Source organism: Bubalus kerabau, chromosome 2 (assembly GCF_029407905.1).
Source record: "Bubalus kerabau isolate K-KA32 ecotype Philippines breed swamp buffalo chromosome 2, PCC_UOA_SB_1v2, whole genome shotgun sequence".
Lineage (NCBI taxonomy): Eukaryota > Metazoa > Chordata > Mammalia > Artiodactyla > Bovidae > Bubalus > Bubalus kerabau.
The window spans coordinates 189304827-189331992 of NC_073625.1; the positions used below are offsets into that span (position 1 = coordinate 189304827).

The 27166-nt window shown below is 47.3% G+C and overlaps 1 protein-coding gene across 2 annotated transcripts in view; it reads left to right on the forward strand.

Annotated features, from left to right (window-relative positions):
* Positions 1-27166, forward strand: part of PDE9A (phosphodiesterase 9A) — a 108544-nt gene that overhangs the window by 54577 nt on the left and 26801 nt on the right. For both annotated transcript variants that reach the window (XM_055569745.1, XM_055569744.1), the window contains exons 5-6: positions 17482-17536; positions 18415-18485. In XM_055569745.1, coding sequence (XP_055425720.1) covers positions 17482-17536; positions 18415-18485 — 126 coding nt within the window. The remainder of the gene's footprint in view (positions 1-17481; positions 17537-18414; positions 18486-27166) is intronic.

Here is a 27166-nt window from a genome sequence, read left to right on the forward strand (position 1 = left end):
ATACTGTAGTTTGTTTATTCCTTCACCTATTGAAGGATGTCTTGTGTGTGTCAAAGTTTTGGCAACTGTGAACAGAGCTGCTGTAAACATTTGGGTGAATGTTGCCATTTGTTTTTGCATGTACTCATTACCTTCTTGGGTGCACTGGATCTTCATTGCTACGTGCAGGCTTTTTCTATTTGCCATGAGAGAGGGCTACTCTCTAGCCGTGGTGTGTGGGCTGCTTCTTGTGGCGACTTCTCTTCTTGCAGAGCCACAGGCTCTAGGGTGCTCCGGCTTCAGTAGTTGTGCTGCATGGGCTTAGTTGCATCAAGGCATGTGGAATCATCCCAGGGATTGAACCTGTGTTCCCTGTATTGGCAGCTGGATTCTTAATCACTGGACCACCAGGGAAACCCAGTCATTTGTCTTTTATGGATCTTGGATCCAGGATTCTTCTTCTTCTGCCTTCTCGTGGGTTTCAACTGTTTGGGGTAAATACCCAGGAGTGCAGTTGCTCAGTCGTGCATTTAATTTTGTAAGAAACCACCAAACTACCTTCCAAAGTGACTGTGCTAAGTCACTTCAGTCGTGTCCGACTCTGTGCGACCCCACAGAGGGCAGCCCACCAGGCTCCCCCGTCCCTGGGATTCTTCAGGCAAGAACACCGGAGTGGGTTGCCATTTCCTTCTCCAATGCATGAAAGTGAAAAGTGAAAGTGAAGTCGCTCAGTCATGTCCGACTCTTCGCGACCCCATGGACTGCAGCCCACCAGGCTCCTCCATCCATGGGGATTTTCCAGGCAAGAGTACTGGAGTGGGGTGCCATTGCCTTTTCCGAAAGTGACTGTACTATTTTGCATTTCCACCAGCCATGAATGAGAGTTCCTGTTGCCCCGCATCCTCACTAGCTTTTGGTGGTGTTGGTGTTTTTGATGGGTTTTTTTTGCTACTTTTTCAATTCTAATAGGTGTGAGTGGTATCTCATTATGGTTTTAATTTGCACTTCCCTGATGACATTGAGCATCTTTTCATATGTTTACTTGCCACATGGATATCTTTTTCTCTTGAACTGTCTTTTCAGATCTTCGCCCATTTTTTAAATCATCCTTAACTTTTTCGTCTATTTAAAATTAACGTTGTACCACTTCACATAAAAAGTAAGGACTTTGCAATAGTAGAATTCCTTCCCACAACCTTTGAGCTATTGCCACAGTTCACTTTAGATCTATGCTATACAATGAATGCTTGTGTCCCCGAAAAATTCACATGTTGAGATCCTAACTGCCAGTGTGTAGCATTTGGAGGTGGGGCCTTTGGATGCTGAGTAGGTCATGAGAGTGGAGCCCTTATGAATAGGATTAGTGCCGTTATAAAGGAGACCCAGTATTCTAGCCTGGGAAATCCCATGGATAGAGGATCCTGGTGGGCTGCAGTCCATGGGGCCACAAAAAGTCAGACATGACTTAGTGACTAAACAATGAAAGAGACCTCAGAGAGCTCCCTCGTCCCTTCTGCCCTGTGAGGACAGTGGAGCAATGGCTATCTATGTGCCTGGCAGTGGGCCCTCCCCAGACACTGACTCTGCTGGTGCCGTGATCTTGGACTTCAGCCCCAAAACTGTGAGAAGCAAATGTCTGTTGTTTACAACCCACTGAGTCTCTGGTCGTCTGTTACAGCAGACGGAGCAACTAAGACAATTTACATCCATTATAAACTCCATAATACAGTATTAAGATTTTTAAACAGCCAGCTGTCTTTTGAAGAAATGATTAAAAGAAACTTAAAGATAATTTTTTGCCAAGTCTGCTGCTTTTTTTTTTCCCCTGTAGATTCCAACTCCTGAGTGGTGTTACAGCCCTTCAGCCTGAAATTTTTCTTTTTTAACATTTCCTGAAGTACAAACTGCTAGTGACTAATTCTCTCAGCTTTTGCCTCTGAATTTGTCTCTGTTTTGCCCTCATTTTGAAATCTTTTTCAGGGTATAGGTTGCTGCATTCAGGATTTTGTTTTGGTTTTGTATTTAGAAGGAGTCTAAAGATGTCCTTTTTTTTTTTCTGGCTTCCACTGTTTCTGATGAGAAGTCAGCTTTTATCGTTGCACATTGATGTTGTTCAGTTGCTCAGTTGTGTCCAACTCTTTGCGATCCCGTGGACTGCAGCATGCTTCCATGGGGTGAAGGACAGCCAGCTCCCCTGTCCTTCACCGTCTCCCTGAGTTTGCTCAGACTCATGTCCATTGAATCAATGATGCCATCCAACCATCTCATCTTCTGTCATTGTTCCCTGCAAGGGTGTCCTGTTTCTCTGGACACTTTGAAGGTGTTTTTCCTTTATCCATGGGCTTCAGCACTTTGACCCTGCTTTGCCTTCATTTTCTTCTTGCTTATCCTCCTTGGTGTTCTTTGTTGAGCTTCCATGGTGTATAAATTTGTTTTCATTAAATTTGTAAACATTGTCACAATTACTTCATTAAGTGTATTTTATGCTCCTTTCTCTCCCCTTTCTTTCTGAGACTAGTTACATGTAGTTAGAACATTTGTTCTTATCCCTCAAGTGACTGGCTCTGTTATCTTTTTTTTATGTTCTTTTCTTTCCACTCTTCAGATTGGAAAGTTCCTGATGATGGATTTCCCTGACTGTTCTTCAAATTGCTATAAGCCCATCCATGATTTTTTAATGTCAGATATATTTTTAAATTCAACAATGTCATATTCTTGTTTGTAGATTTTCCTCTTAAGATCCCCTATCTGTTTACCACTCACTAGCATCTTTTTCTTTAGTTTTTGGATGTATTGCATGCTCAGTCACTCAGTCCTGTCTGACTCTTTGTGACCCCATGGACTATAGCCCACCAGAGTCCTCTGTCTATGGAATTTTTCAGGCAAGAATATTGGAGCTGATTTCCATTTTCTCCTCCTGAGGATCTTCCCAACCCAGGGATCAAACCCCTGCCTCCCATGTTGGCAGGCAAATTCTTTACCACTGAGCCACCTAGTTGGAGAAGGAAATGGCAACCCACTCCAGTATTCTTGCCTGGAGAATCCCAGGGACAGAGGAGCCTAGTGGGCTGCCGTCTATGGGGTTGCACAGAGTCGCACATGACTGAAGCGACTTAGCAGTAGCAGCACCTAGTTGGCCAAAAAGTTCTTTTGGGTTTTCCCATAAGATGTTATGGAAAAACTTCCATGAACTTTCTGATTAATCCAATACTTATAATTGCCACATGAAAGGCAATTATAAGTACATTCTCATTTCAACCTCTGTGTCATCTGGGGTTTTTTATTTTTAGTTTATCTTGTGCAGCCTCTACAATTAAGCAGCTGATGGAGGAGAACCTTTGGTTCTGCTCAGTTTCTGATAGAGTTTTGCAAGAGTCCTCCTGTCAAATGAGGCCTCCATCATCCATCACCTTCTTCGATCAGAGTTGACCCTAAGAGACTTCTTCCTGACACCCATCTTCTGGGGTCATTTCGCACACCATCAAAGCCCAGACACAGTGGTCCAGGGTGGACTCCCTTTGGCTTCACCGTAATTCTACTTTCCCACAGAGTGTCCTATCACCAAGACATATGAGGTTATCACATAATGGACAAAGTCCCGCCAGCGTGTACCGTCAATCAGCTGCTAGTTCTCAGCTTCAGATTCCTCTGAGGGTGTCCTTCTCCCTCAAAAGTCCACCCCCCTCATCAGGCCATGGTGGCGGAGGGTGGGGGTCTGTTCTCAGAGAGGAGGCCAGTATGCAGAATGTCTTTGCCCTCATGGCTCAGCAAGACACTGCCCATCTTTTTTTTTTTATGTTGATGCCTTTTAATTTTTATTGTTAATTTTTTTATTGGCGTATAGTTGCTTTACATGCTGTGTTAGTTTCTGCTGTATATCAAAGTGAATCAGTCGCATGTGTACATATATCCCCTTTTTTTTGGATTTCCTTCCTATTTAGGTCACCGCAGAGCATTGAGTAAAGTGCCCTGTGCTATACAGTAGGTTCTCATTAGTTACCTATTTTCTACATAGCAGTGTATATATGTCAATCTCAGTCTCCCGTTTCATCCCACCCCACCTTCCCCCCTTGCTGCGTTGCAAATAAGCTCATCTATTTTTATAGATTCCACACATATGCATTAATAGACAATATTTGTTTTTCTCTTTCTGAATTTTTTAAAATGAAACAGATGAACATTTTTAATGATAAAAGGTACAATTCACAAAGAAGATAGACATCATAAACCATTAGACACCTAACAACAGAGAAACAAAGATACATAAAGCAAAAATCGGAAGAAATATAAGCGAAAAGAAAAAGATATATAATCATAGGCGACACTGCCCATCTTTGCAGCCCACGTGGGAACATGCCTGGTGTGCACCGGGGGGTCTGGCCGAGTCACACCGAGGCTTTCTCGCTACATCAGCAGCCGCTTCAGGCTCTTAGGAGCCTTACATGATCAGCATGTACAAACCATTCAGAACAGTGCCTGGAATCTAGGAAGTGCTCCATAAAGGCTGCCGTGGTTGTTGCAATCATGATACTATAAAGTTGCATTGCTGTCTGTCCCAGGAGCTACTCCCTCTGAGACATTTTTCTCAAAAACTGAGCCTAAAGGGAGAGGAGGGCAGAGGGAGGAATTGTGCCCAGACATCTGAGGTCAGACTCAGCTATGCAGACCTCAAATCCCAGCTCCAGAACGGAAGGGGACACAGTCCAGTTCCTGCTGCCGAGGGCTGGCGGGTCTGCAGCGAGCCTCCAAGGGCTCAGTCAAGACAGCTATGTAGGAGACACTGTCTCCCCACATCAGATATGGTCGCCAGGGCCCCAGGGTCCCCTTCACTTTCTTTGTCTCATCAGAATGGCTACCAGGAAATGAAAGCATCTAGTCGAAGCCACACTGAACATCACCTGGAACATCCCTTTGGCCGCCAATAGCCGAGGGTGATTTCTTGGCAGGACAGACCGTGGAAACGGTGCTTGTCCCTTTAAGGAGCGAGGCCAGGCCACTGTTCATCATCCCACTTTATTGTGCTCCTGGGCTGTAAAGGAAGCGCCCTCCTTCTGCTCTTTGTTTTATGACCTCCATAAACAGTGAATTGCCATGACTGTGCCCGGGGCTAGAATGGCCTCGCTGGCTGGAGGGGCCAGGAGAGCAAAAGTGGAGCAGAGGTGAGTCCCCCCTTCTTCCCTGGAGAGGGGCAGTGCCACCCCCAGAAGGAGGGGTGGGAGGGGACACACAGGGAGTCCCCTCCCGGCCCTACTTACACACAGCTCTGGAAATAAACGCACCCCCAATATTCAGGGTCTCAGATGGGGGTGATTTTCTCTAATGCAAAAGCAAGACATGCCCTTTTGAAGGAATATCCATGTTTTTTTAGAAAAAGCTTTGGGAGGGAGTCAGTTAAGTATATTTTTTGAAGGATGCTCACGGGAGAAGGAAATGGCAACCCACTCCAGTGTTCTTGCCTGGAGAATCCCAGGGACGAGGGAGCCTGGTGGGCTGCCGTCTATGGGATCACACAGAGTCGGACACGACTGAAGTGACTTAGCAGCAGCAGCAGCAGGGCTTTGGGTGAGATGGATAAAGTCAGACAGTTTGTGCATCATACTGACAGCATGGAGACACAGTAAAAATATCGTGCAACAGTTATACAGACATATCAGGAGAGATTGGGACTCACGGTGGACTCCAGGCAGCACACACGTGCCCACAGGTGTTACTCATGACACTGTTGGGGGTTGAGGTTCCAGAACCCATGCCAATGTCCCCAGGCCACCTCCCTGCAGGCACAGGTGTGGGGCCAGAGTGTTACTAAGGCTGTGGTTGTCTTCCATTTGCCCTCAGGGAGGATGGTACGTGTGCCAACAAGCCTGGGTGTGCAGAGGATGGAGGAATGGCCGTGGACAGTCCAGCGTTCCGTCCACTGTTCTGTGCTGTCCAGCACGGCATGAAAAGAGCAGCACCTGTCCGCTGACTGGCCTAGCTGGCCACAGCATCGCCTTCAGCTGACCTCTGAAGTAGGAATTGGAGGGTTGGGCTGTCTTGTTGATCAGTTAAACATGACTTTTATGTCGCTCTGCGCTGCAGAGATGCAGGATTTGTCTGAAACAAATAAACAATTCCTGGAAGGGCTGGGAGAGGCGGAGGCGGGTTCCTTGAAGTGTGCACAGCAGCAGAGTCGGGCAACAGCCTCTGGCACCGGGGCAAGGCAGGCTTGGATGCTGTTCTGGCCACTCGTGGGAGCAGCTGAAGAAACACCATGGGGAAGGGTGCCCATCCTGCCAGCCCACAGGCAGAGTCCTGCCCACAACCCCCACTGGGCAACTCTGCACCCATCTCCAGGGGGTGGGCTGCTCCTGACCCCTCATTTCTGGCCCAGGACAGGTTGAGGGCCACCCTGGTAGAGAGCCACAGTCCGGAAATACCCAGAAAACCCAGTTCAGATGCTGCCAGACTGCAAGATGGTCCTGGAACTAAATGCAACTGTTTCCTAATAGGTGGGAGACTCTGCCAGCCCCGGCATCTACCTGGCAGGGCCCATTACCCAAGAGGTCAGCGGACGAGGACCCCCAGCATATTTAAGTCAGGCCTGTCCAGGTGTGAGCAGGGAGAGAGCAGCCCAGACCTGCAGAGCCTGGTGACGAGACCTCTGTGCTGACGGCTGACCGTTTGGCCTTCATTAAATCTTTGCCTTAGTTAAAGCCGTGGGCACTCATTAAATCGTGGTGAGCTTGGAGCAGCATCCTTGACGTTCAGTAGCATGTCCTAGACCTGGGGACACTTCTGATGATACGTCAGCTGTTCTCACGGAGCAGAGTTTTCCCTGGAGAACATGTGGGTCACCCGTGGCCGTGGGCCACGGGCCGCCTCCGCCGCAGCCTCCATTCTGTGAACCAGCAGGCATTCTGCTGACTCCTGTTCTCAGTCTTACTTCCTCTCTCAGTTATCTCAAAAACTTCCAAAGGTTTTTCAACAGTCCAGTCGGACACCAGCATGACCCCCCTCCCGCAAAGACCCCCAGTCATGTCCAATCTTGAACTGCCAGCATCCCTGGCTGTGGCTGGTTATTCTTTTATTATTATTATTATTTTGACAACAAAAACATTTTGTGTTGGGGTATAGCCAATTAACAATGTTGTGATAGTTTCACGTGAACAGTGAAGGGATCCACCATACATATACATGTTTCCATTCTCCCCCACCTCCCATCCAAGCTGGCACGTGCCACTGAACAAAGTTCCATGTGCTATACAGTAGGTCCTTGTTGGTTACCCATTTTAAATATAGCAGTGTGTACATGATCTTCCCAAAGTCCTCAACTATCCCTTCCCCCCACTCCGGCAACCATGAGTTCGTTTTCTAAGTCTGTGAGTCTCTTTCTCCTTTGTAAGTTAAGTTCGTTTGTATCATTTCTTTTTAGATTCCACATATGCAGCATACCACATGATATTTCTCCTTCTCTGTCTAGCTCACTTCACTCAGTATGACACGCTCTAGGTCCATCCATGTTGCTGCAGATGGCCTTATTTCATTCTTTTTAATGACTGAGTAGTCTTCCACTGTATATACATACACCACATCTTCTTAATCCATTCCTCTGTCGATGGACATTTAGGTTGCATGAAATTAAAAGACGCTTACTCCTTGGAAGGAAAGTTATGACCAACCTAGATAGCATATTCAAAAGCAGAGACATTACTTTGCCAACAAAGGTTCATCTAGTCAAGGCTATGGTTTTTCCTGTGGTCATGTATGATGTGAGAGTTGGACTGTGAAGAAGGCTGAGTGCCGAAGAATTGATGCTTTTGAACTGTGGTGTTGGAGAAGACTCTTGCGAGTCCCTTGGACTGCAAGGAGATCCAACCAGTCCATTCTGAAGGAGATCAGCCCTGGGATTTCTTTGGAAGGAATGATGCTAAAGCTGAAACTCCAGTACTTTGGCCACCTCATGCGAAGAGTTGACTCATTGGAAAAGAGTCTGATGCTGGGAGGGATTGGGGGCAGGAGGAGAAGGGGACGACAGAGGATGAGATGGCTGGATGGCATCACCGACTTGATGGACGTGAGGCTGGGTGAACTCCGGGAGTTGGTGATGAACAGGGAGGCCTGGCGTGCTGCGATTCATGGGGTCGCAAAGAGTCAGACACGACTGAGCGACTGAACTGAACTGAACTGATCTGAATGTCTTGGCCATTGTAAACAGTGCTTCAGTGAACACTGTGGAGCATGTATCTTTTCGGGCCATATTTTCCTCTGGCTATATGCCCAGGAGTGGGATTGCAGGGTCATATATTACCTCTGTTTTTAGTTTTTTGAGGAACCTCCATACTGTTCTCCATAGTGGCTATACCATTTACATTCTGTGGCTGCTTATTCTTAAAGCTATCTAAAACTCTCAAAGCAGAAGCACTTGAATATACTTTAATTTTTAAAATTCCGTATATGCCACGCAGCATCTAGCAAACAGTGGGTTTCCTACAAGTGGCGCTAGTGGTAAAGAACCCACCTGCCAATGCAGAAGAGATGTGGTTCGATCCCTGGGTTGAGAAGAGCCCCTGGAGAAGGAAACCACAACCCACTCCAGTATTCTTGCCTGGAGAATTCCATGGACAGAGGAGCCTGGCAGGCTACAGTCCATGGGGCCGCAAAGAGTCAGACATGACTGAAGTGACTTAGCACGCACATACATACTGTCAATTTTTCCTGATACAGTGTGGTTTGGCCACCAAAGTTGGGACTGACTCATATATGCAATTGAAAACTGCTTGTTGCCCCCAAATCCAGGGATTTAGGGCCACCCGAGGCTTCCAGAGGCCCTGGGGAACTGAAAAGCACCTTCGGGACACTGTAGGAAGGATGCTGCTGCTTCTCAGCCTGGAGATGGTTTCCTCTCCCCGCCCCCTAGAGTTCAGCCTGTCACCCCAGGGACCTTGAACACACCAGGGCAGGCACTCAAAGCAAGAGAAGGTATCAGAGAGCCCGTAGCTGCCAGCAACCTCAGTGACAGAACAACAGCTGCTCAGTGACCATTAGCGATGGAACAACACCTGTGGATGCCAGGGTCCCTTAGTCATGTAACAACACCTATGCCTGTTGCTCCTTGGAAGAAAAGCTATGACAAACCTAGACAGCATATTAAAAAGCAGAGATATCACTTTGCCGAAAAAGGTCCATGGCTGTGGTTTTTCTAGCAGTCACGTATGGATGTGAGAGTTGGACCATAAAGAAGGCTGAGCACCAAAGAATTGATGCTTTTGAATTGTGGTCCTGGAGAAGACTCTTGAGAGTCCCTTGAACTGCAAGATTAAACCAGTCAATCCTAAAGGAAATCAATCCTGAATATTCATTGGAAGGACTAATGGCTAAAACTGAAGCGCCAGTACTTTGGCCACCTGATTCAGAGCTGACTCACGGGAAAAGACTGTGATGCTGGGAAAGGTTGAAGGCAAAAGGAGAAGGGGGTAGCAGAGGATGAGATGGTTAGATAGCATCATCGACTTATAGACATGAATCTGAGCAAACTCTTGGAGATAGTGGAGGATAGAGGAGCCTGGCGTGCTATCCATGGGGTAGCAAAGAGTCAGACACAACTTCGCAGCTGAACAACAATGGCTATTGGTGACCCTTAGTGACGTAACAACACCTGTGGCTGTCAGGGACCCTTAGTGACAGAACGACAGCACCTCTGGCTGTTGGCAACCCTTAGTGACATAGTAACACCTGTGATGTAAAAGCAGTGGTGATGGCTGAGGCAGGACCGAGCACCACCGGCCAGGCTCTGCCCAGAGTATTCTACACACAATTTGTTTTAAGTTCAGAACTCCCCTGGGAGGAAGCAGTGGCCCGCGGCAGGAATTCCAGTGTACTGGGCTGGGGCGGGGGAGGCACCCACTTCCTGAACAGGCTGTGTTTATGGATGTGTGGGTGTGGTTGGCCTTTTGCACAGAGGCATTTTTTTTGCCCTTTCCCCTTGCACAGGAATGCAGATTGTGCAGGATCTAAAGAAGCAGCTCAGGGCGAAATTACAGAGATGGCAGCAGAATGAGCGCCATGACCTGGGCACCAGCGCCCTGGGGCTCTCTGCCTGCCAGCTTACCTTTGTGCCTGTGCCCTTTCTGAAGACATCAGATTTGTTGACATGGGTGGCACATGGGCTGAGGTGTAGCTGTTACGTGGACCGGAATATGAATATCCGAGCCTCGAATTCAGCCAGGAAAAGGAAGGTATGGGATGAAGTACTTGGGGTAGAAATTAAATTTCAGCATCAAAATCCTGTGGTTAAGACTTCCAATGCAGGAGGTGCAGTTAGAGCCCTGGTCGGAGAGCTAAGATCCCACACACCTCTCAGCCAAAGAATCAAAATGTAACACAGAAGCAATACTGTAACAAATTCAATAAAGAATTAAAAAATAGTCCACATCAAAATAAAAAATCTTTTAAAAAAATCCTGTAATGCTCAAAGGAGCCCACCTCAAAAAACAAGGGAAAATTCCCCCTTAACTTTTTCTTTCCATTCAATCTATTAAATTTTTTGTTAAATGTTTTTTAAGTCATTATACAATCACATGCAGTTGTAAGAAAAAATGCAGAGACCCAGGCACCCTTTACCCTTTTTGCTGGTGTGGTAACATCCTTCAGACTGCAGTAAGAGCTCACCCCAGACGCTGCTGCAGTCAGGCACAGAGCATGTCATCCCCCAAGGGGCCCTCGTGCTGCCTTTCTATGTCGTTCAGTGGCTAAGCTGTCTCCAACTGTCTGTGACCCCACGGACTGCAGCATGCCAGGCTTCGCTGTCCTTGACTATCTCCTGGAGTTTGCTCAGATTCACGTCCATTGAGTCGGTGATGCCATGCAACCATCTCATCCTCTGTCACCCCCTTCTTTTCCTCCCTTCAGTCTTTCCCAGCATCAGGGTCTTTTCCAAGGAGTCAGCTCTTTGCATCAGGTGATTAAAGTATTGGAGCTTCAGCTTCAGCATCAGTCCTTCCAGTGAATATTCAGGACTGATTTCCTTTAGGATTCACTGATTTGATCTTCTTGCTGTCCAAGGGATTCTCAAGAGTCTTCTGTAGCACCACAGTTTGAAAACATCAATTCTTTGGCACTCAAATTTCTTCTTGATCCAACTCTCACGGCCATACGTGACTACTGGAAAAACCATAGCTTTGACTGTACAGACTTTTATCAGCAAAGTGATGTCTCTGCTTTTTAATAGGCTGTCTACGTTGGTCATAGCCTTCCTTCCAAGGAGCAAGTGTCTTTTCTATAGCATCATCCAGATCCCTTTATCCACCGCCCCTTAACCCTTGACACTTACTAATCTGTTCTCCATCTCTATAGTTTTGTCATTTCAAGAATGTTCTATGTATGAGTGAGTTTGGAGATTGACCTTTTTTCACCCAGCATAATTCTCTAGAAATGCATCCAGGCTACTATGTGTATCACAAGTTCAGTCCTTTTTATTACTGAGTAATATTTCATGGTGTGGCCGGGACACTGTTTATTCATTCATCTGCTGAAGGGCATCTGGGTTGTTTCTGGTTTAGGGCAATTATAAATAAAAGCTGTTCTGAACATTGTGTACCGACTTCTGTGTAAACATAACCTGTCACTTCTCTGTCCCAGAGGGCAAGTGCAGGTCATACAGTAATTGTATGTTTAGTTTTGCTAAGAAACTGCCAAACCCTTTTCCAGAATAGCTGTTCTGTTTTACATTCCCACCAGCAGTGTGTGAGTAAGCTAGTTTCTCCACATCTTTTCCAGCATTGGGGGTTGTCACTTTTTTTAATTTTTTTGCAGCTTTTTTGATAAGTGTGCAGTGATATTTCAGTGTGCTTTCATTTGCGTTTCCCAATGACTCATGTAGCTCAGCATCTGTTCATGTGCTTGTCATCCATCTGTATGTGCTCTTCAGTAAAATGTCTGCTCACGGCAGTCCCTGGCAGTCCAGTGGTTAGGACTCAGGGCTTTCACTGCGGGGGCTGGCATTCAGTCCCTGATCAGGAACCAAGATCCCACAAGCCAAAACAAGCAGATGAGTAAATGTCTGTGCCCTGCCCTTTTCAAATTGAATTGTTCTGTTTTTTTACTGTTGAGTTTTTACTGTTCTTTTCATTGTCTATTTTCAAGTCTTTGTCAGATACGTGATTTGCAAATTATTTTTTCCCCAGACTATATACCTTTTTATCTCTTAACAGGATTTTTCCCAAAGGGAAAGTTCTACTTTTGATAAAGTCCAGTTTATCAATTTTCCCTTTTATGGACTGTTTTTGTGGTCAAGTCTGAGAACTCTCTGCCTAGCCCAAGAATCTGAAGATTTTCCTCTATTTTTTTATAGGTTTTATAGTTTCCTATTTTACATCCAGAGTCCACTTTGCATTTGTTGTTGTTATTCAGTCACTAAGTCATGTCGGACTCTGTGACCCCATGGACTGCAGCATACCAGGCTTCCCTGTCCTTCAGTATTTCCCAGAGTTTGCTTAAACTCATGTCCATTGAGTCGGTGATGCCATCCAACCATCTCGTTGTCTGTCACCCCCTTCTCTTCCTGGCCTCAATTTTTCCCACCATCAGGGTCATTTCCAATGAGTTGACTCTTTGCATCAGGTGGCCGAAGTATTGACACTTCAGCTTCAGCATCATTCCTTCCAGTGAATAGTCAGGGTTGATTTCCTTTAGGATTGACTGGTTTAATCTCCTTGCAGTCCAAGGGACTCTCAAGAGTCTCCTCCAAGACCACAGTTCAAAAGCATCTGTTCTTCAGTGCTCATGCTCTTTATGGTTCAACTCTCACATCCATACATAATTACTGAACAAACCATAATTTTAACTCTACAGACCTTTGTCAGCAAAATGATATCTCTGTTTTTAATATGCTGTCTAGGTTTGTCATAGCTTTCCTTCCAAGGAGCAAGTGTCTTTTAACTCCATGGATGCCTGCAGTCACTGTCCACAGTGATTTGGGGTCCAAGAAAATAAAATCTTTCACTGCTTCCACTTTTTCCCCATCTATTTGCCATGAAGTGATGGGACCGGATGCCATGATCTTAGTCTGAATGTTGAGTTTTAAGCCAGCGTTTTCACTCTCCTCTTTCACCCTCATCACAAGACTCTTAATGAAAATGGTAGGTCTCACCATTTATATTTTTCTTTTACCAGAGTTTTGTAGTTTTCAACACACAACTTCTCCATATGTTTTATTTACATTTATTTGAGTTTTTTAAGGGTATGTTCCTGATGTTCAAGCTGGTTTTAGAAAAGGCAGAGAAACCAGAGGTCAAATTAACAACACCCACTGGATCATGGAAAAAGCAAGAGAGTTCCAGAAAAACATCTATTTCTGCTTTATTGACTATGCCAAAGCCTTTTACTGTGTGGATCACAAGAAACTGTGGAAAATTCTGAAAGAGATGGGATTACCGGACCACCTGACTTGCCTCTTGAGAAATCTGTATGCAGGTCAGGAAGCAACAGTTAGAACTGGACATGGAACAACAGACTGGTTCCAAATAGGAAAAGGAGTACGTCAAGGCTGTATATTGTCACCCTGCTTATTTAACTTCTATGCAGAGTACATCATGAGAAACGCTGGGCTAGAAGAAGCACAAGCTGGAATCAAGATTGCTGGGAGAAATATCAATAACCTCAGATATGCAGATGACACCACCCTTATGGCAGAAAGTGAAGAGGAACTAAAAAGCCTCTTGATGAAAGTGAAAGTGGAGAGTGAAAAAGTTGGCTTAAAGCTCAACATTCAGAAAACGAAGATCATGGCATCTGGTCCCATCACTTCATGGGAAATAGATGGGGAAACAGTGGAAACAGTGTCAGACTTTATTTTTTTGGTCTCCAGAATCACTGCAGATTGTGACTGCAGCCATGAAATTAAAAGACGCTTACTCCTTGGAAGGAAAGTTATGACCAACCTAGATAGCATATTCAAAAGCAGAGACAGTACTTTGCCAACAAAGGTCCGTCTAGTCAAGGGTATGGTTTTTCCTGTGGTCATGTATGGATGTAAGAGTTGGACTGTGAAGAAGGCTGAGTGCCGAAGAATTGATGCTTTTGAACTGTGGTGTTGGAGAAGACACTTGAGAGTCCCTTGGACTGCAAGGAGATCCAACCAGTCCATTCTAAAGGAGATCAGCCCTGGGATTTCTTTGGAAGGAATGATGCTAAAGCTGAAACTCCAGTACTTTGGCCACCTCATGTGAAGAGTTGACTCACTGGAAAAGACTCTGATGCTGGGAGGATTGGGAGCAGGAGGAGAAGGAGATGACAGAGGATGAGATGGCTGGATGGCATCACTGACTCGATGGACGTGAGTCTGGGTGAACTCCGGGAGTTGGTGATGGACAGGGAGGCCTGGTGTGCTGTGATTCATGGGGTCGCAAAGAGTCGGACATGACTGAGCAACTGAACTGAACTGAAGTGTATGTAAATGGTGCTGTGATTTTAATTTTAGTGTCTACATGTCATTGCTAGTGTATATAAATACAGTCAATTTGTATTTATCTCGTATACCATGACCATGTTGAACTCACTTGTTCTATTTTTATATTTTGCTGAATTCTAATTGCTAATATTTTGTTAAGAATTTTTGCATTCATATTAATGGCAGATATTGATTTGCAGTTTTCTTTTTTTGTTGTCTTTGTTAGATTTGGTATCGGGTCAATACTAGCTTCATAAAGTGAATCAAAAAGTGTACCCTTCTATTTTCTAGAAGAAATTGTTTAATTCTTGAAGGACTGATTAATTCTTCTTTAAATGTTTGGTAGAATTCTCCAGTGAAACCATTTGCACCTGGAAATTTGTTTCGAGGGATTTTTTTTAAATAAATACAATTTCCTTAATAGTTGCAGACTTTTCAAATTGTGTGCTTCATATTGGATGAGTGTGGTAATTCATACTTTTCTAGGATCTGGTCCATTTTCATTTAGGGTATCAAGATTATGTGCTTAGAGTTGTTTTTAGTGTTCCCTTGTTACCCTTTTGAGGTCTGCGAGGTCTGTAATGCTGTCTCCCCTTTCATTCTAGATACTGGTGATCTGTGTCTTCTCTCTCGTGTTTCTTAGTCTTGCCAGAGATTTGTCAATTTATTGATATCTTTAAATAACCAGTCCTTTGTTTCATCGATTTCCTGGGTTGTTTTTCTGTTTTCTATTTCATTGATTTCTGCTTTTTATTGTATCCTTCCTTCTGCTGTTCTTGTGGGTTTATTTTTGCTTTTCTTTTTCTAGGTTCTTAGATTATGGAGTTAAGAGTTTTCCTCTCTGTGAATGCAAGCATACAGTGCTATAAATATTCCTCTCAGCACTGCTTTAGCTGTGTCCCACAGCTAAATTTTCATGCGTTGTATTTTCATTTTCATTCTACTTGGCTGAAAACAGCAAAATTCTGTGAAGCAATTATCATTCAGTGTCTATCTTTATATCCCTAAGACTTCCTCTTTGACCCATGTATTACTTAGAAGTGTGTCATTTAGTTTCAAAGTGTTTGAAGATCTTTCTGTTACTGATTTCTAGTTTGATTCTCTTAAAGGTCATAAACCATACTCTATTTGGTTGTGGTTCTTTCAAATTTGTTGTGGGTTTTGTGTGTGTGTGGACCAACCTGTGGTCTATTTTGGTATATGCTTCATAGGCACAGGGCTTCCCTTGTGACTCAGCTGGTAAAGAATCTGCCTACAGTGCAGGAGACCTGGGTTTGATCCCTGGGTTGGGAAGATCCCCTGGAAAAGGGAAAGGCTACCCACTCCAGGATTCTGGCCTGGAGAATTCCATGGACTGTATAGTCCATGGGGTCACAAAGAGTCAGACACACCCAAGTGACTTTCACTTCACTTCATAGGCACCTGAAAAGAATGTGCATTCTGCACCTTTTGATGAACTTTTAAATATATCTCAAGACTGAGACACACTACTAACTCTTGAAGGTTATGTGATACAGTTTTGCCCAAGATTTCAGAGTAAGTGATCTAAAATACTGCTAAGTTCACCAAGGAGGCCTGTGAAGCCTTCTCACTGGTGGGTCTTGTCAACGGAGCCACCATTTTTCTTCCCTGGGGGGTCTGGTCCTCTCTGAAGGATAGAACTTTGATCAGCTCAACATGTGGCTCAAGAAAGTTTCCTGGCTGACATTTTTACCCTTGTATTTCCAAGAGAGATGATGGGACGTCGTTTTCCTTCTCCTCATCAAGTCATAGGATGCCAAAGCCAGAGGAAACCTTGGGTCATCTGGTCTACTCTTTCCTTTGGCAGGTGAAGGAAGAGGTCCTAGAGGTTATTTTAGATTATTTTTTAAAATACTTCTGTGAAATTAACATAAGTTATTATAGAAGTATATTAGATATAGAGAAACAAAAATAAGGAAAAAAGCTTATATATAATCTTACAACCAAAAAGTAACTACTATTATTATTTTGGAATACACTCTCCCAAGTTTTAAGAAGTGGAATCACACTGTATTATGACTTTCTTAGTTTTATAATAGGCATGAACATTTTTCTAAGATATTATTCCTAGTAGCAGAATACGTTTCCACAGTACAGATACACCATACCACATTTAAATGGTATAAGTGATGTCCGTTTGATGGACATATAGGCCATTACAGTTTTCACTGTGTTAAATAACGTTGTGATAAACATCTTTTGTGTCCATATATATGGTTTTTCCTAGAATTGGAAACAATAAATCAGAGCACGTGAACAGTTTTAGCTTTTGAGCCCTGTTGTCAAATTGGATTATTGGGGGTTTTGTTTGTCTGGACAGGCTTGGCTCGTTTTTGATTTGTGTCAGGTTTAGAGTCTATATGGAAGCTTACGCGAGTTCAGGAGGAAGCCTTGTTTAGGTCCCCAGAGTTTTAGGGTGTGAGCTAAACCGCCACCTGGAACCAAGGGGAGAGCCCTCCCTTCCCAAGAGCACAGAGTGGCTGGAACAGTGCCGTGCATTCCTCACCTTTCTATGAGGCATCCCGCACTGGGCCCGGCCAGGAAACCGGAAAATGGGCAGCTACATACAGCCTGGGGTCTGGACCTTGTAAACCCAGCCGCCCAGCCCAGTTTTATGTACCAGGCAACAGAGGGACAAACTCGCTCACCCCAGCTGCTTCCTCTCTCTGGGACCTACCGTGAGAACGGTGTGTGTTGCACTCAAAATATGCCTTGAACTTTCTGTCATAGTAATTGCCCCCATAAAATGGTCCAGGGCATTGCATGAAAGCGTCCCGTATTTAAAGACCAGTCCTGCCTGCTTTTATGGCTGGTGCTGACTGCAGGAAGATCACAGCCCCGGCCACTCTGCTGAGGCACCACTGAGAGCTGTCCCGGGGGAAAGGGCATCTGAAGCTGGACGGGAAACCTGGGGCCCAGGAGAGGCCCTGCTGCCGACCAGAGGCCCGAGCACCCCTCCCCCAGGTACCAGGCGGCTCCTGGGCACAGTGATGGGGTTCAGCCCGTGGTCCACTGAGTGCACCCTTTTCCATCAGTCTTTCTTTTCTCATCTGCAGAGAAAGAAGAACTGATCCAGAACGTGCTGACCCAAGTGGCGGAGCAGTTCTCAAGGTACAGAATCTTCTGGATGCATCCTTTCCGGGGCTGGGTACTCTTTCTCTTCTTGGCGGGTGGGCCCCATGCCGTGAGGCTATCTCAGCCGGTGGGCTCTCACCCATCACTTCCCCGGAGAAGCTACCTGCCCGGTGGGGTCCTTTGGGGAATTCTGTAACTAAGCCAGCATGCATGGGGTCCAGGAGATGCTCGCCTGCTGGTGCTTTCAGAGTAAGAACCCGTGTTGCTGAGAATGTCCTCAGCTGGCTCTTCTGGGGCGAGGATTTCAGCCTACAGGAATTGACAGCACAGAGATCCTGTGTGGGTCTCTGGCTCACTCTTCATTCTGAGTTATGCTGCCGGTTCTAGAGTCAATGCTTTGCATTTTCTCAGTTACCTCCTATGGCATCTTACTGCCCCCCGGGTAGTTGAAATAGGGAGAAGGCATAGGGTATTTTCTTAAAGCCCAAGAGTTGTTGAACTGAATGGGTTGGATCCCAGAGAAGGGCACACCAGCTGCCTAAGGTGGTCTGTGCCCAGCGGGATGGGGTGTGTGTGTGTGGAGGGGTGAGTGCTGGTCCATGCCAGGGGTGAGCAGAGAACCCAGGTCCTCCCCAGAGAGTATCTGCTCACTGGCCAGGTATGGGGAGTAATCATGCCCGCTCTGTGTTCTGGTCTTGGAAAATACACCTTCGAGATAATTCCAGAGTGTGTCCTTTTCCTCCTCCCCGCTGCCTCCAACTCCCATGAGTTCCTTAAAAGCAACTCCTCTGTTTGGACCCCTCACCAGCCCACCTGTGGGCCTCACCGTGGCAAGGAGCCGGCAGATGTTGACCGAACCCACTTTAACTTGGAGAATTTGAGGAGTTATGTTGTTTTGTTTTTTTCCTTCCCAGAGCTTTTAAAATCAACGAGCTGAAAGCTGAATTTGCAAATCACTTGGCAGTGCTAGAGAAACGCGTCGAATGTGAGTGGCATGTTGATGTCTTTTCGCTGATGTGTCTTTTAACCTCAGTTTAAATTAAGCCACTTAAGCTGTGGTGCGTGATGATGGCAGGGGAGGTGAGGCCGAGAACGAATGTTTTGTCTTTGTGAAACACTCAGTACTTACCTTTGAAGTTAACGAAGGCTAGAAGAGTGATAAATCTTAAGTGTTTTATTCTGTTTTAAAAGTAACCCAGTAACACGCAATGTGTTAGAAGTACACAGTAATTTGTAATCCGGTGTATCTCATCACGTGGTATGTGTCATGGTAGCACAGAAGAGCACAGAGGAGACCACGGGGCTTCCTAGACCGGGCCCCCCGTGAGAGGAACCCTGCAGAACAGCTTTTGTGTGTCCCTTTCTACATAAATGAGAACACACCAACCCATACTCTGTGGTTTCACAATTTTAGGGGAAGCTGTCTACTTAATGACCACCAAGTCCTGACTCAGTGACCAAGTAGCTAAAACTCCAGAAGATAACAGCTTCCAGCCAGTCACCCTTTGTGTCCCATCCGTAAAATAAGGGGCAGTGCTTGAATTCCTTGTGGTCCACAGTTGCCCGCCCCGGGCCCAAAGAGATGGCTCTTTGTCAGTGTCAAGGCTAGTGTCAAGGATAATGGCTCCCGGGCACTGCATTTACTGACTTGCGGAGTGAGTAAACAGACTCCAGATGTGAGGCTATCGGGATGGCGTCACAGCCTCTACCTGGCTAACTCATTGAAGGTCACTTTTCATACCTTGTATGAACTGCTTAGTTTTTTCCAAGAAAAAAAAAAAATCACGATTGTGTCCAAAACCAGCCTGCCTAAAGAACTTGAATCATGATTTACAATCACCCTCTTCAAAGTGCGGCAGCATTTTTTAAATCCATTTGATCATTAGAGCTGCAAAACAGTTCTGTTTTCCCCACTGACAGTGAAGGAGCCAAAGAGATTAAGTGACCTGCTTGAGTTCATTCAGCAAATTGGAAAAGTAAATACCATAAAGAAGGCTGAGCAGCGAAGAATTGATGCTTTTGAACTGTGGTGTTGGAGAAGACTTGAGAGTCCCTTGGACTGCAAGGAGATCAAACCAGTCAATCCTAAAGGAAATCAGTCCTGAATATTCTTTGGAAGGATTGATACTCAAGCTGAAGCTCCAACACTTTGGCCAGCTGATAGGAAGAACTGACTCACTGGAAAAGACTAATGCTGGGAAAGATTGAGGGAAAGAGGGGAAGGAGTCAACAGAGGATGAGATGGGTGGATGGTATCATCAATTCAATGGACATGCGTTTGAGCAAACTCCGGGAGATAGTGAAGGACAGGGTTGCCTGGCATTGTGCAGTCCATTGGGTTGCAAAGAGTTGAACAAAATTTAGAGACTGAACAAGCCCTGAGGTCCTAGGGCTTTCATCAGCACCTTTCACCATGAGGAGCTGGGGATTTGAGGGGAGGCTCGAGGAAGAGCAGGTTAGAAAGCTGCTGAGGCAGCTGGCCTTGTACCCACTGCCGCGGACACTGGTCGTGGCTGCATCAAGCAGAAAAGAGGTTTTGCCTCCGAGAGATTTGGGGGGGTCCCCTGGGCACTGAGAGTGTCAGGACGAGGCTCCTCAGTAGCTGTTCCGCAGGAGCAATGCCCCATATGCCACATAGAGCTGATGCTGTGAGGACTCGGATCTGGCAGATCTGAGCCCCAGATATACAGTATCCCCAGCACCCCAAGATCAGTGCTGGGACCCCCACAGCTCACGGCCACTGCTGCAAACATCAGGCTTCTTCTCTGTTCATCAGCTGTAGATCCAGAGTCTGGGCAGAGTGGACCCCATGCCCACACACACATACACACCCTGCCCCCTACCCCTGCCCACTGCAGGGAAGGCCAGAGAAACTGAGTATGTTTGTTTCCTGTGGTTGTCATGTCAACGCACCCAAACTAGGGGGTTGGAACAACAGGAATGAATTCTCCCGCAGTCTGGAGGCCAGATGCCGAGGTCACGGTGCCGCAGGGCCAGTTCTTCCCAGAGGGGCCCTGTCCTGAGCCTGCTGTGGCTCCCAGGCTGCCCGTGGGCTTGGTATGTGGCCGTCACTGCACTCAGCCTCCCCCTGCCCTCCTTTGTATTCAGGTCTCCCTCTACCTCCCCGCATCAGGCACCTCTCTGTGGATTCTGAGCCCACCCTCACCCAGGACGATCTGATCTCAGGATCCGTTTCCTAAACAGAGTCACACTTGCATTCTGGGGATCAAGATGTGAGCCTCTCCCTTTGTCGTTGCTGTTCAGTTGCTCCGTCACATCCGACTCTTTGCAGCCCATGGACTGCTGAACACCAGGTTCCCCTGCCCTTCACCATCTCCTGGAGTTTGTTCAAACTCATGTCCATTGAGTCGTTGATACCATCCAACCTTCTCATCCTCTGTCATCCCCTTCTCCTCCTGCCTTCAATCTTACCCAGAATCAGGATCTTTTCCAATGAGTTGGCTCTTCACATCAGGTGGCCAAAGGATTGGAGCTTCAGCTTCAGCATCAATCTTTCCAATGAATATTCAGAGTTGATTTCCTTTAAGATTGACTGGTTGGATCTCCCTTGGTCTCCAAGGGACCTTCAAGATTCTCCTCCAGCACCACAGTTCAAAAACATCGGTCTTCAGCACTCAGCCTTCTCTATGGTCCAGCTCTCACATCCGTACATGACTACTGGAAAAACCATAGCTTTGACTCTACAGACCTTTGTTGGCAAAGTGATGTCTCTGCTTTTTATTACGCTCTCTAGATTCGTCATAGCTTTTCCCTATGTCATTGCCTGTCTCTTACGGGGGCACAATTCAACCCACTGCTGTGAGCATTTGCTGTTTCATCTTCTGCAGTGGGAGGCAAGCCCCACTTCCCACCAAGCCCCATGGGGTAGAACTGTCCAGACGTGGGAAGTGGTTCAGCCAGAGATCACAAAAAGCGTTCACTGCTGAGTCACTGCCTACACTTACAGAGAAGAACCATCTTCCAGTCACCACCTGGAGAGCAGATGCCTGGAGGGTGGAGGGGGGCGGCAGGTGCCTCCTGCTTCATCCTCCTCTCCTCCAGCTCCACTGGCCCCTCCTTGCACAGAAGCCAGCTCCAGGCCTTCCATTCTTTGTACACTGGCGGGTTAAAGAGGCTGTTAATTAATTTTCAGAACTCCTGCCGAGAGCTGTGAGACGGAGGGCTTCCGGTCTCTGGCCATGAGAGCAGCAATTGGGCAGAGAAGTGTCTCTATTTTGCCTTCAAGTGGCTTGTGGATTGATAACTGTTAAAGGACAGAGCCCTGGTAACCGTCTCCCCTGGCCTATCCTTGCCCCAAATCCTCCAGAACTAGCTCGAATCTCCTCCTAGGGCTCTTGTGTGAATCACAGAAGTCACACACATGCACATAGGTGACCTGGAAGACACGGTCCTGCTCCACGAGATCACAGTTACTCGTGTTTTTACTAGTCGTATTCATCCTAGCACCAGAGGCCTGGGCCCTGAATGGGAGGGATGGAGGGGGCTTGCTTTCTCAGGGGGAAGAGAGTGTCAGGGTTAGGGTTCTAGGCGCTTTGGTCAGCTGGATCGTTGGGGTTGGGGGGCACTCTGGGCAGCGGGTTACCCCCAGCCCCATTTTAGTACCTCTCCCCATGTCAGCCCCCAGCACCCCCACCTCCTCCTGGCTGCCCGTCGTGCACAGGAGTGGCGGGTTCACACACTGCAGGAGGTGGTTCTTGTGCTGCTTGAACTCCACTTGGCTTTAGGCCTGGCCTCTCCTGGCGCTTGTGGCTGACTGCTCCCAGGCTTGCCAGGCTCCACCGTTAACACGGAAATGACCACAGTTGCCTCACCTGAGCTGAGCGCCCGGGGGCAGGGGGGTATGAGTTCCAAAGAGCCGCCCAGACGTAGCATCTGTGCCTCCCGCAAAGACATCACAGGGACCCTGGAAGTGGACAGCGGAGGCCCTCTGGACAGTCGGCAGTCAGACCTCTGCCATCAGTCACTTGGGGAACTGGTCACCCCAGCCTCTCAGAAGGTCAGTCCTGACCCTGCACTGCTGCCAGAAGCAAGCCAGCTGTGAAGGCTGCCAGGCTGCTCCAATAGGCCCGGCCAGACGTGGGCACGCACACACACACACACACACACACACACACAGGCACATACACACAGAGGCACACACGCACAGAGCTACAGAGGCACGCACACAGACACACACACACAGACACACAGAGGCACACACACAGAGCTACAGAGGCACGCACACAGACACACACACAGACACACAGAGGCGCACACACACACACACAGGCGCACACAGACACACACACAGAGGCACATACACACCCATACATGTAGACACACATAGAAACATGGGCACATATACTCAAAAATACACAAACCCTTACATACATACACATATGAACAGACATGCACGCCATGCTCACACGTATACGTGCTGTGTCTGGTGTGTCTGAGCTGCTACTGACTGTTCTCTGCTTCGGAGGTCCAGAGAGGGACCGGCCAGAACTGCCCATCTGTAAACCACGTTACATTGGTTTGACTTGTGTTTGAATGGAATTTCCTGCTTTTTTTTTAACCTTCTCAAGTGTTTAATTTTTTGGAGTCAAATATAAATTTTTCTGTAGCTCTTAATTCACCTTAAAGGCTTTCCTTCCTTTTCTACAGAATGTTTTCCTTCTTCAGGAGGCTGGGGTCTTGCTTAGGTGGAAGGGTGTTGTAAACACAGGACACCCAGGGCCTCCTCTTGCTTCCCGGCTGGAGGTGAACCATCCAGGGCACCCCTCTCCCTCCCTCCCTTTCTTCTTGTTTGCAGGACAGGCCCAGGCACCCTGCAGGCACAGGGCAGCCCTGCTCCCATCCAGCCTTTGTCCTTGCCCGTGCGTGCCACCTGCTTAGTCACTCAGACATGTCTGACTCTTTGTGACCTCATGGGCTGTAGCCCACCAGGCTCCTCGGTCCATGGGATTCTCCAGGCAAGAATACTGGCGTGGGTTACAGTTACCTTCTCCAGGGAATCTTCCTGACCCAGGGATCAAACCTGTGTCTCATGTCTCCTGCATCGGCAGCTGGATTCTTTACCACTAGCGCCACCTGGACCCGAGCTCCATCCCTGGATCAGGAAGATCCCCTGGAAAAAGGCATGGCAACCCACTCCAGCATTCTTGCCCAGAGAACCCCATGGACAGAGGAGCCTGGCGGTCTACAGTCCTTGCCCAGGCCTGGCCCAAAACCTAAAGACTGGAGAGCTGGCCCCAGGGGCCTGAGTTTACAGCCAGGTCAAGCAAACAACCCAGAAGACTGAAACCAAACCTTGCTTTTCTTTTTGTCACTCGGGAAATGTGCGTTATGCAAATTCCTTAGCAGAGTTCTTGGCAGAAATGCCGAAACACGGCTCTATTCCTACGGGTCTGTAAACAATTTTCGAAGCTCTTCAGCCTCACCAGGGCCTGGCCTGCCCACAGTAGCCTCTCAGGAGAGCCCGATGGGGCTGGAGGGAGGAGAGAACAGGACAGAGCTGCCTCCGTGACCACCCTCTTGCTCCTGCCCACTGAGGCCCCATTCCTGAAGCCAGCATCCCTCTTAGCGAATCATTCCTGAACATTCTCCTCCAGGGTGGCTGTAACCTGCCAAGGCCCATGGAGCCGCTTCTAAAGTCCGAGAGAGGCCAGCAGAGTCCATGTGATGCTCAGGCCGCTAGTCTGGGGCTCTGGTCTGTGCCACCTGTGTTTAAAGTTTGGGACTGATGAGTGGGCTGAGATGTAGACAGCTGACATCCATCCCCACCATGGGGCCTCACTGGGTGGCCACAGGACCTGGGGGAGGCCCAGCACAGTTGGCCTTCTTGCTCCCCCAGGATCTTCCAAAAGGGAGCCTGGTGTCCAGCAAGGCCTGGGAGGGGCTGCCCCAGATCTATGCATGCCTGCATCCACCCAACGTCTCCCAGCTTCCTCCCTGTGCTCTGGAGCTTTGCTACCTCCCGGCTTCCTCCCTGCGCTCTGGCGCTTTAATCCCATGACATGTTGTTTTCTCGTCCATTGATGAATGCACTTTTTGCCATCACATTGCTCACTGTCAATTTCCTCGGCAACCAGGCTCTATTTCATAAATATCTTTGCCGTAAATTCTGGATTTCTGAGATTCAGATAAGTGATATCATACCATGTAGCCCAAAAGACTGAATCTTAACATCACCCCCAATAAATGGCCAAGGAATCTGATCTACATCAATTCCAATATCCATTCGATCAAACATCAGGCAGCCACCAAGAGCCATGAGCTAGTGGGCAGCTGCTAACAGGAGCATCCTTGACCTTGATGATGGAAAAAAGCAAATGAGAAAACAGAGCGGCATGATCCCCAAATTTGTTTTTTTTTTTAAGAAATTTTTTTGATGTGGATCATTTTTAAAGTCTTTATCTAATTTGTTACAGTACTGTTTCTATCTTATGTTTTGGTTTTTTGGCTTCAAGGTATATTGGATCTTAGCTCCCTGACCAGGTATTGAACCCTGGGACCCCTGCATTGAAAGACGAAGCCTTAACCACTGGATTGACAGGAAAATTTCTTGTCTTTTTAAAAATAAGAGTAAATAGATAGATATTAAGAATGCATGGGGATGGGAGAGAAATGCCTGGAAGGATACACTCACACACACACATATATATAATATATTGTTGTTGTTGTTCAGTCGCTCAGTCGTGTCTGACTCTGTGATCCCATGGACTGCAGCACGCCAGGCTTCCCTGTGCTTCACTATCTCCTGGAGCTTGCTCAAACTCATCTCCATCGAGTTGGTGATACCGTCCAACCATCTTATCCCTCTGTCATCCCCTTCTCCTCATGCCTTCAGTCTTTCCCAGCATCAGGGTCTTTTCCACTGAGTTGGCTCTTGGCATCAGGTGTATTGGAGCTTCAGCCTCAGCATCAGTTCCTCCAATGAATGCTGCTGCTGCTGCCGCTAAGTCGCTTCAGTGGTGTCCGACTCTGTGCGACCCCATAGACGGCAGCCCAACAGGCTCCCCCGTCCCTCGCATTCTCCAGGCAAGAACACTGGAGTGGGTTGCCATTTCCTTCTCCAGTGCGTGAAAGTGAAAAGTGAAAGTGAAGTCGCTCAGTCGTGTCTGACTCTTAGTGACCCCATGGACTATAGCCTACCAGGCTCCTCCGTCCATGGGATTCTCCAGGCAAGAATACTGGAGTGGGTTGCCATTTCCTTCTCCACCAATGAATATTCAGGATTAATTTCCTAAGATTGACTGGTTTGATCTCCTTGCAGTCTAAGGAACTCTCAGGGGTCTTCTCCAACACCATATAATAGTAAATGAATTCTCTTCTGGCCCAATGGGCTCATGGATACATTTTTAAATACTCTTCTTTGATAGGCCCTGTATTTGCTCCATTTTCTGTAGTAGTCATAGGTTATTTTGTATTCAGAAAAGTGATGCTGGAAACATAACGAGTATATCCATGGACCCTGACTGGCAGGGCACCGCTGCCCTGTTTGGACTATACAGCATGGTCTGTCTCTTCCCCACATGGATTCCCTTTTTGGATCCAAGTCTGTGCCACATGCCAGGTCCCTTCTCCAGCTGTATTCCCCTTTCTGAAATTTTCTGCCCTTCACGTGTTAGCAACCCTTTCCTGGGCCCCTTCCTGCCACTGATGTTGACTCCACTGTATGTCCCAGTGACAGACACGGCTGCAACATGGTTCCCTCCTCCAAGGGGTGAGCATCTTGCAGCGGGACCAAGGCTGAGGAGTGCCCTGGGCGGGTGCACACTCCTGGTCCCAATGCAAACCTTTACGACGTGTGCTGCTGCACTTCTTCTTGGGAGTGGACCCAAGCCTCCGTCCACCTCTTAACAGCATGGGTGCAAGAAACGACTGAGAGCATCCTACCCCAAAGGAGGATGCGGGGTCCCAGTGGGAGCTCGAAGTACCGATGTCATTTCCTCCACCCCCTCCACCTCACTGGCCCTGCGTCCTGGTACAGAAGGGAGGAGGTGGTTTTTGAGCCTCTGCCTTGGCATCCCACATGGCAGAGAAGCAGGTCACCAGGACCGGATTCACAGATCAGATCCTCCAGATTCCTGCCACATAGACGGAAGGACGCTGTGGTTTCACAAAGCCTGGCCCCCGCTTGGCCCCTGACCCTGAAATGTTTAGAAAACCCGCCCAGGGAGGTTCTAGTTCCTGCCTGTCTGCCCAGGGCGGTGCTGGGAAAATTTCCGCCGCCATGAGCTCTAGAGCTGCTGACAGCTCGTCCCGGCGGGAGGGGATTAATGGAAACCAGCGGAAGTCACCGAGCTGCTTTGTTTTTCTTTTAGAAATCATCTGCATTTTATTTTTAGCCATATTCAGAGCCACGCTCCATGAAAAGGGGGATGAGTGGCATCGTGGGTAGTATCTTTTTGCATAAAAATTGAGGTGTGATTACAAAGTAACAAAGCTCATCTTTTTTATTTCTTATGAACTGACTCTAGTCTGAAAGCCCTTCCAAAGCTGGCAGCATTTCTGGGCTAAATATGCACCTGCCAAGTGTGTATGTCTTGAAGTTCAATACTCGCTTGTGGGTGTAAGCGCCAGTTCATCCTTTGATGAAAAACAAATTAGTAGTGTGCTGACTTAAGGGACCCCCCCTCGCCACAGCACCCCGGCAGTATG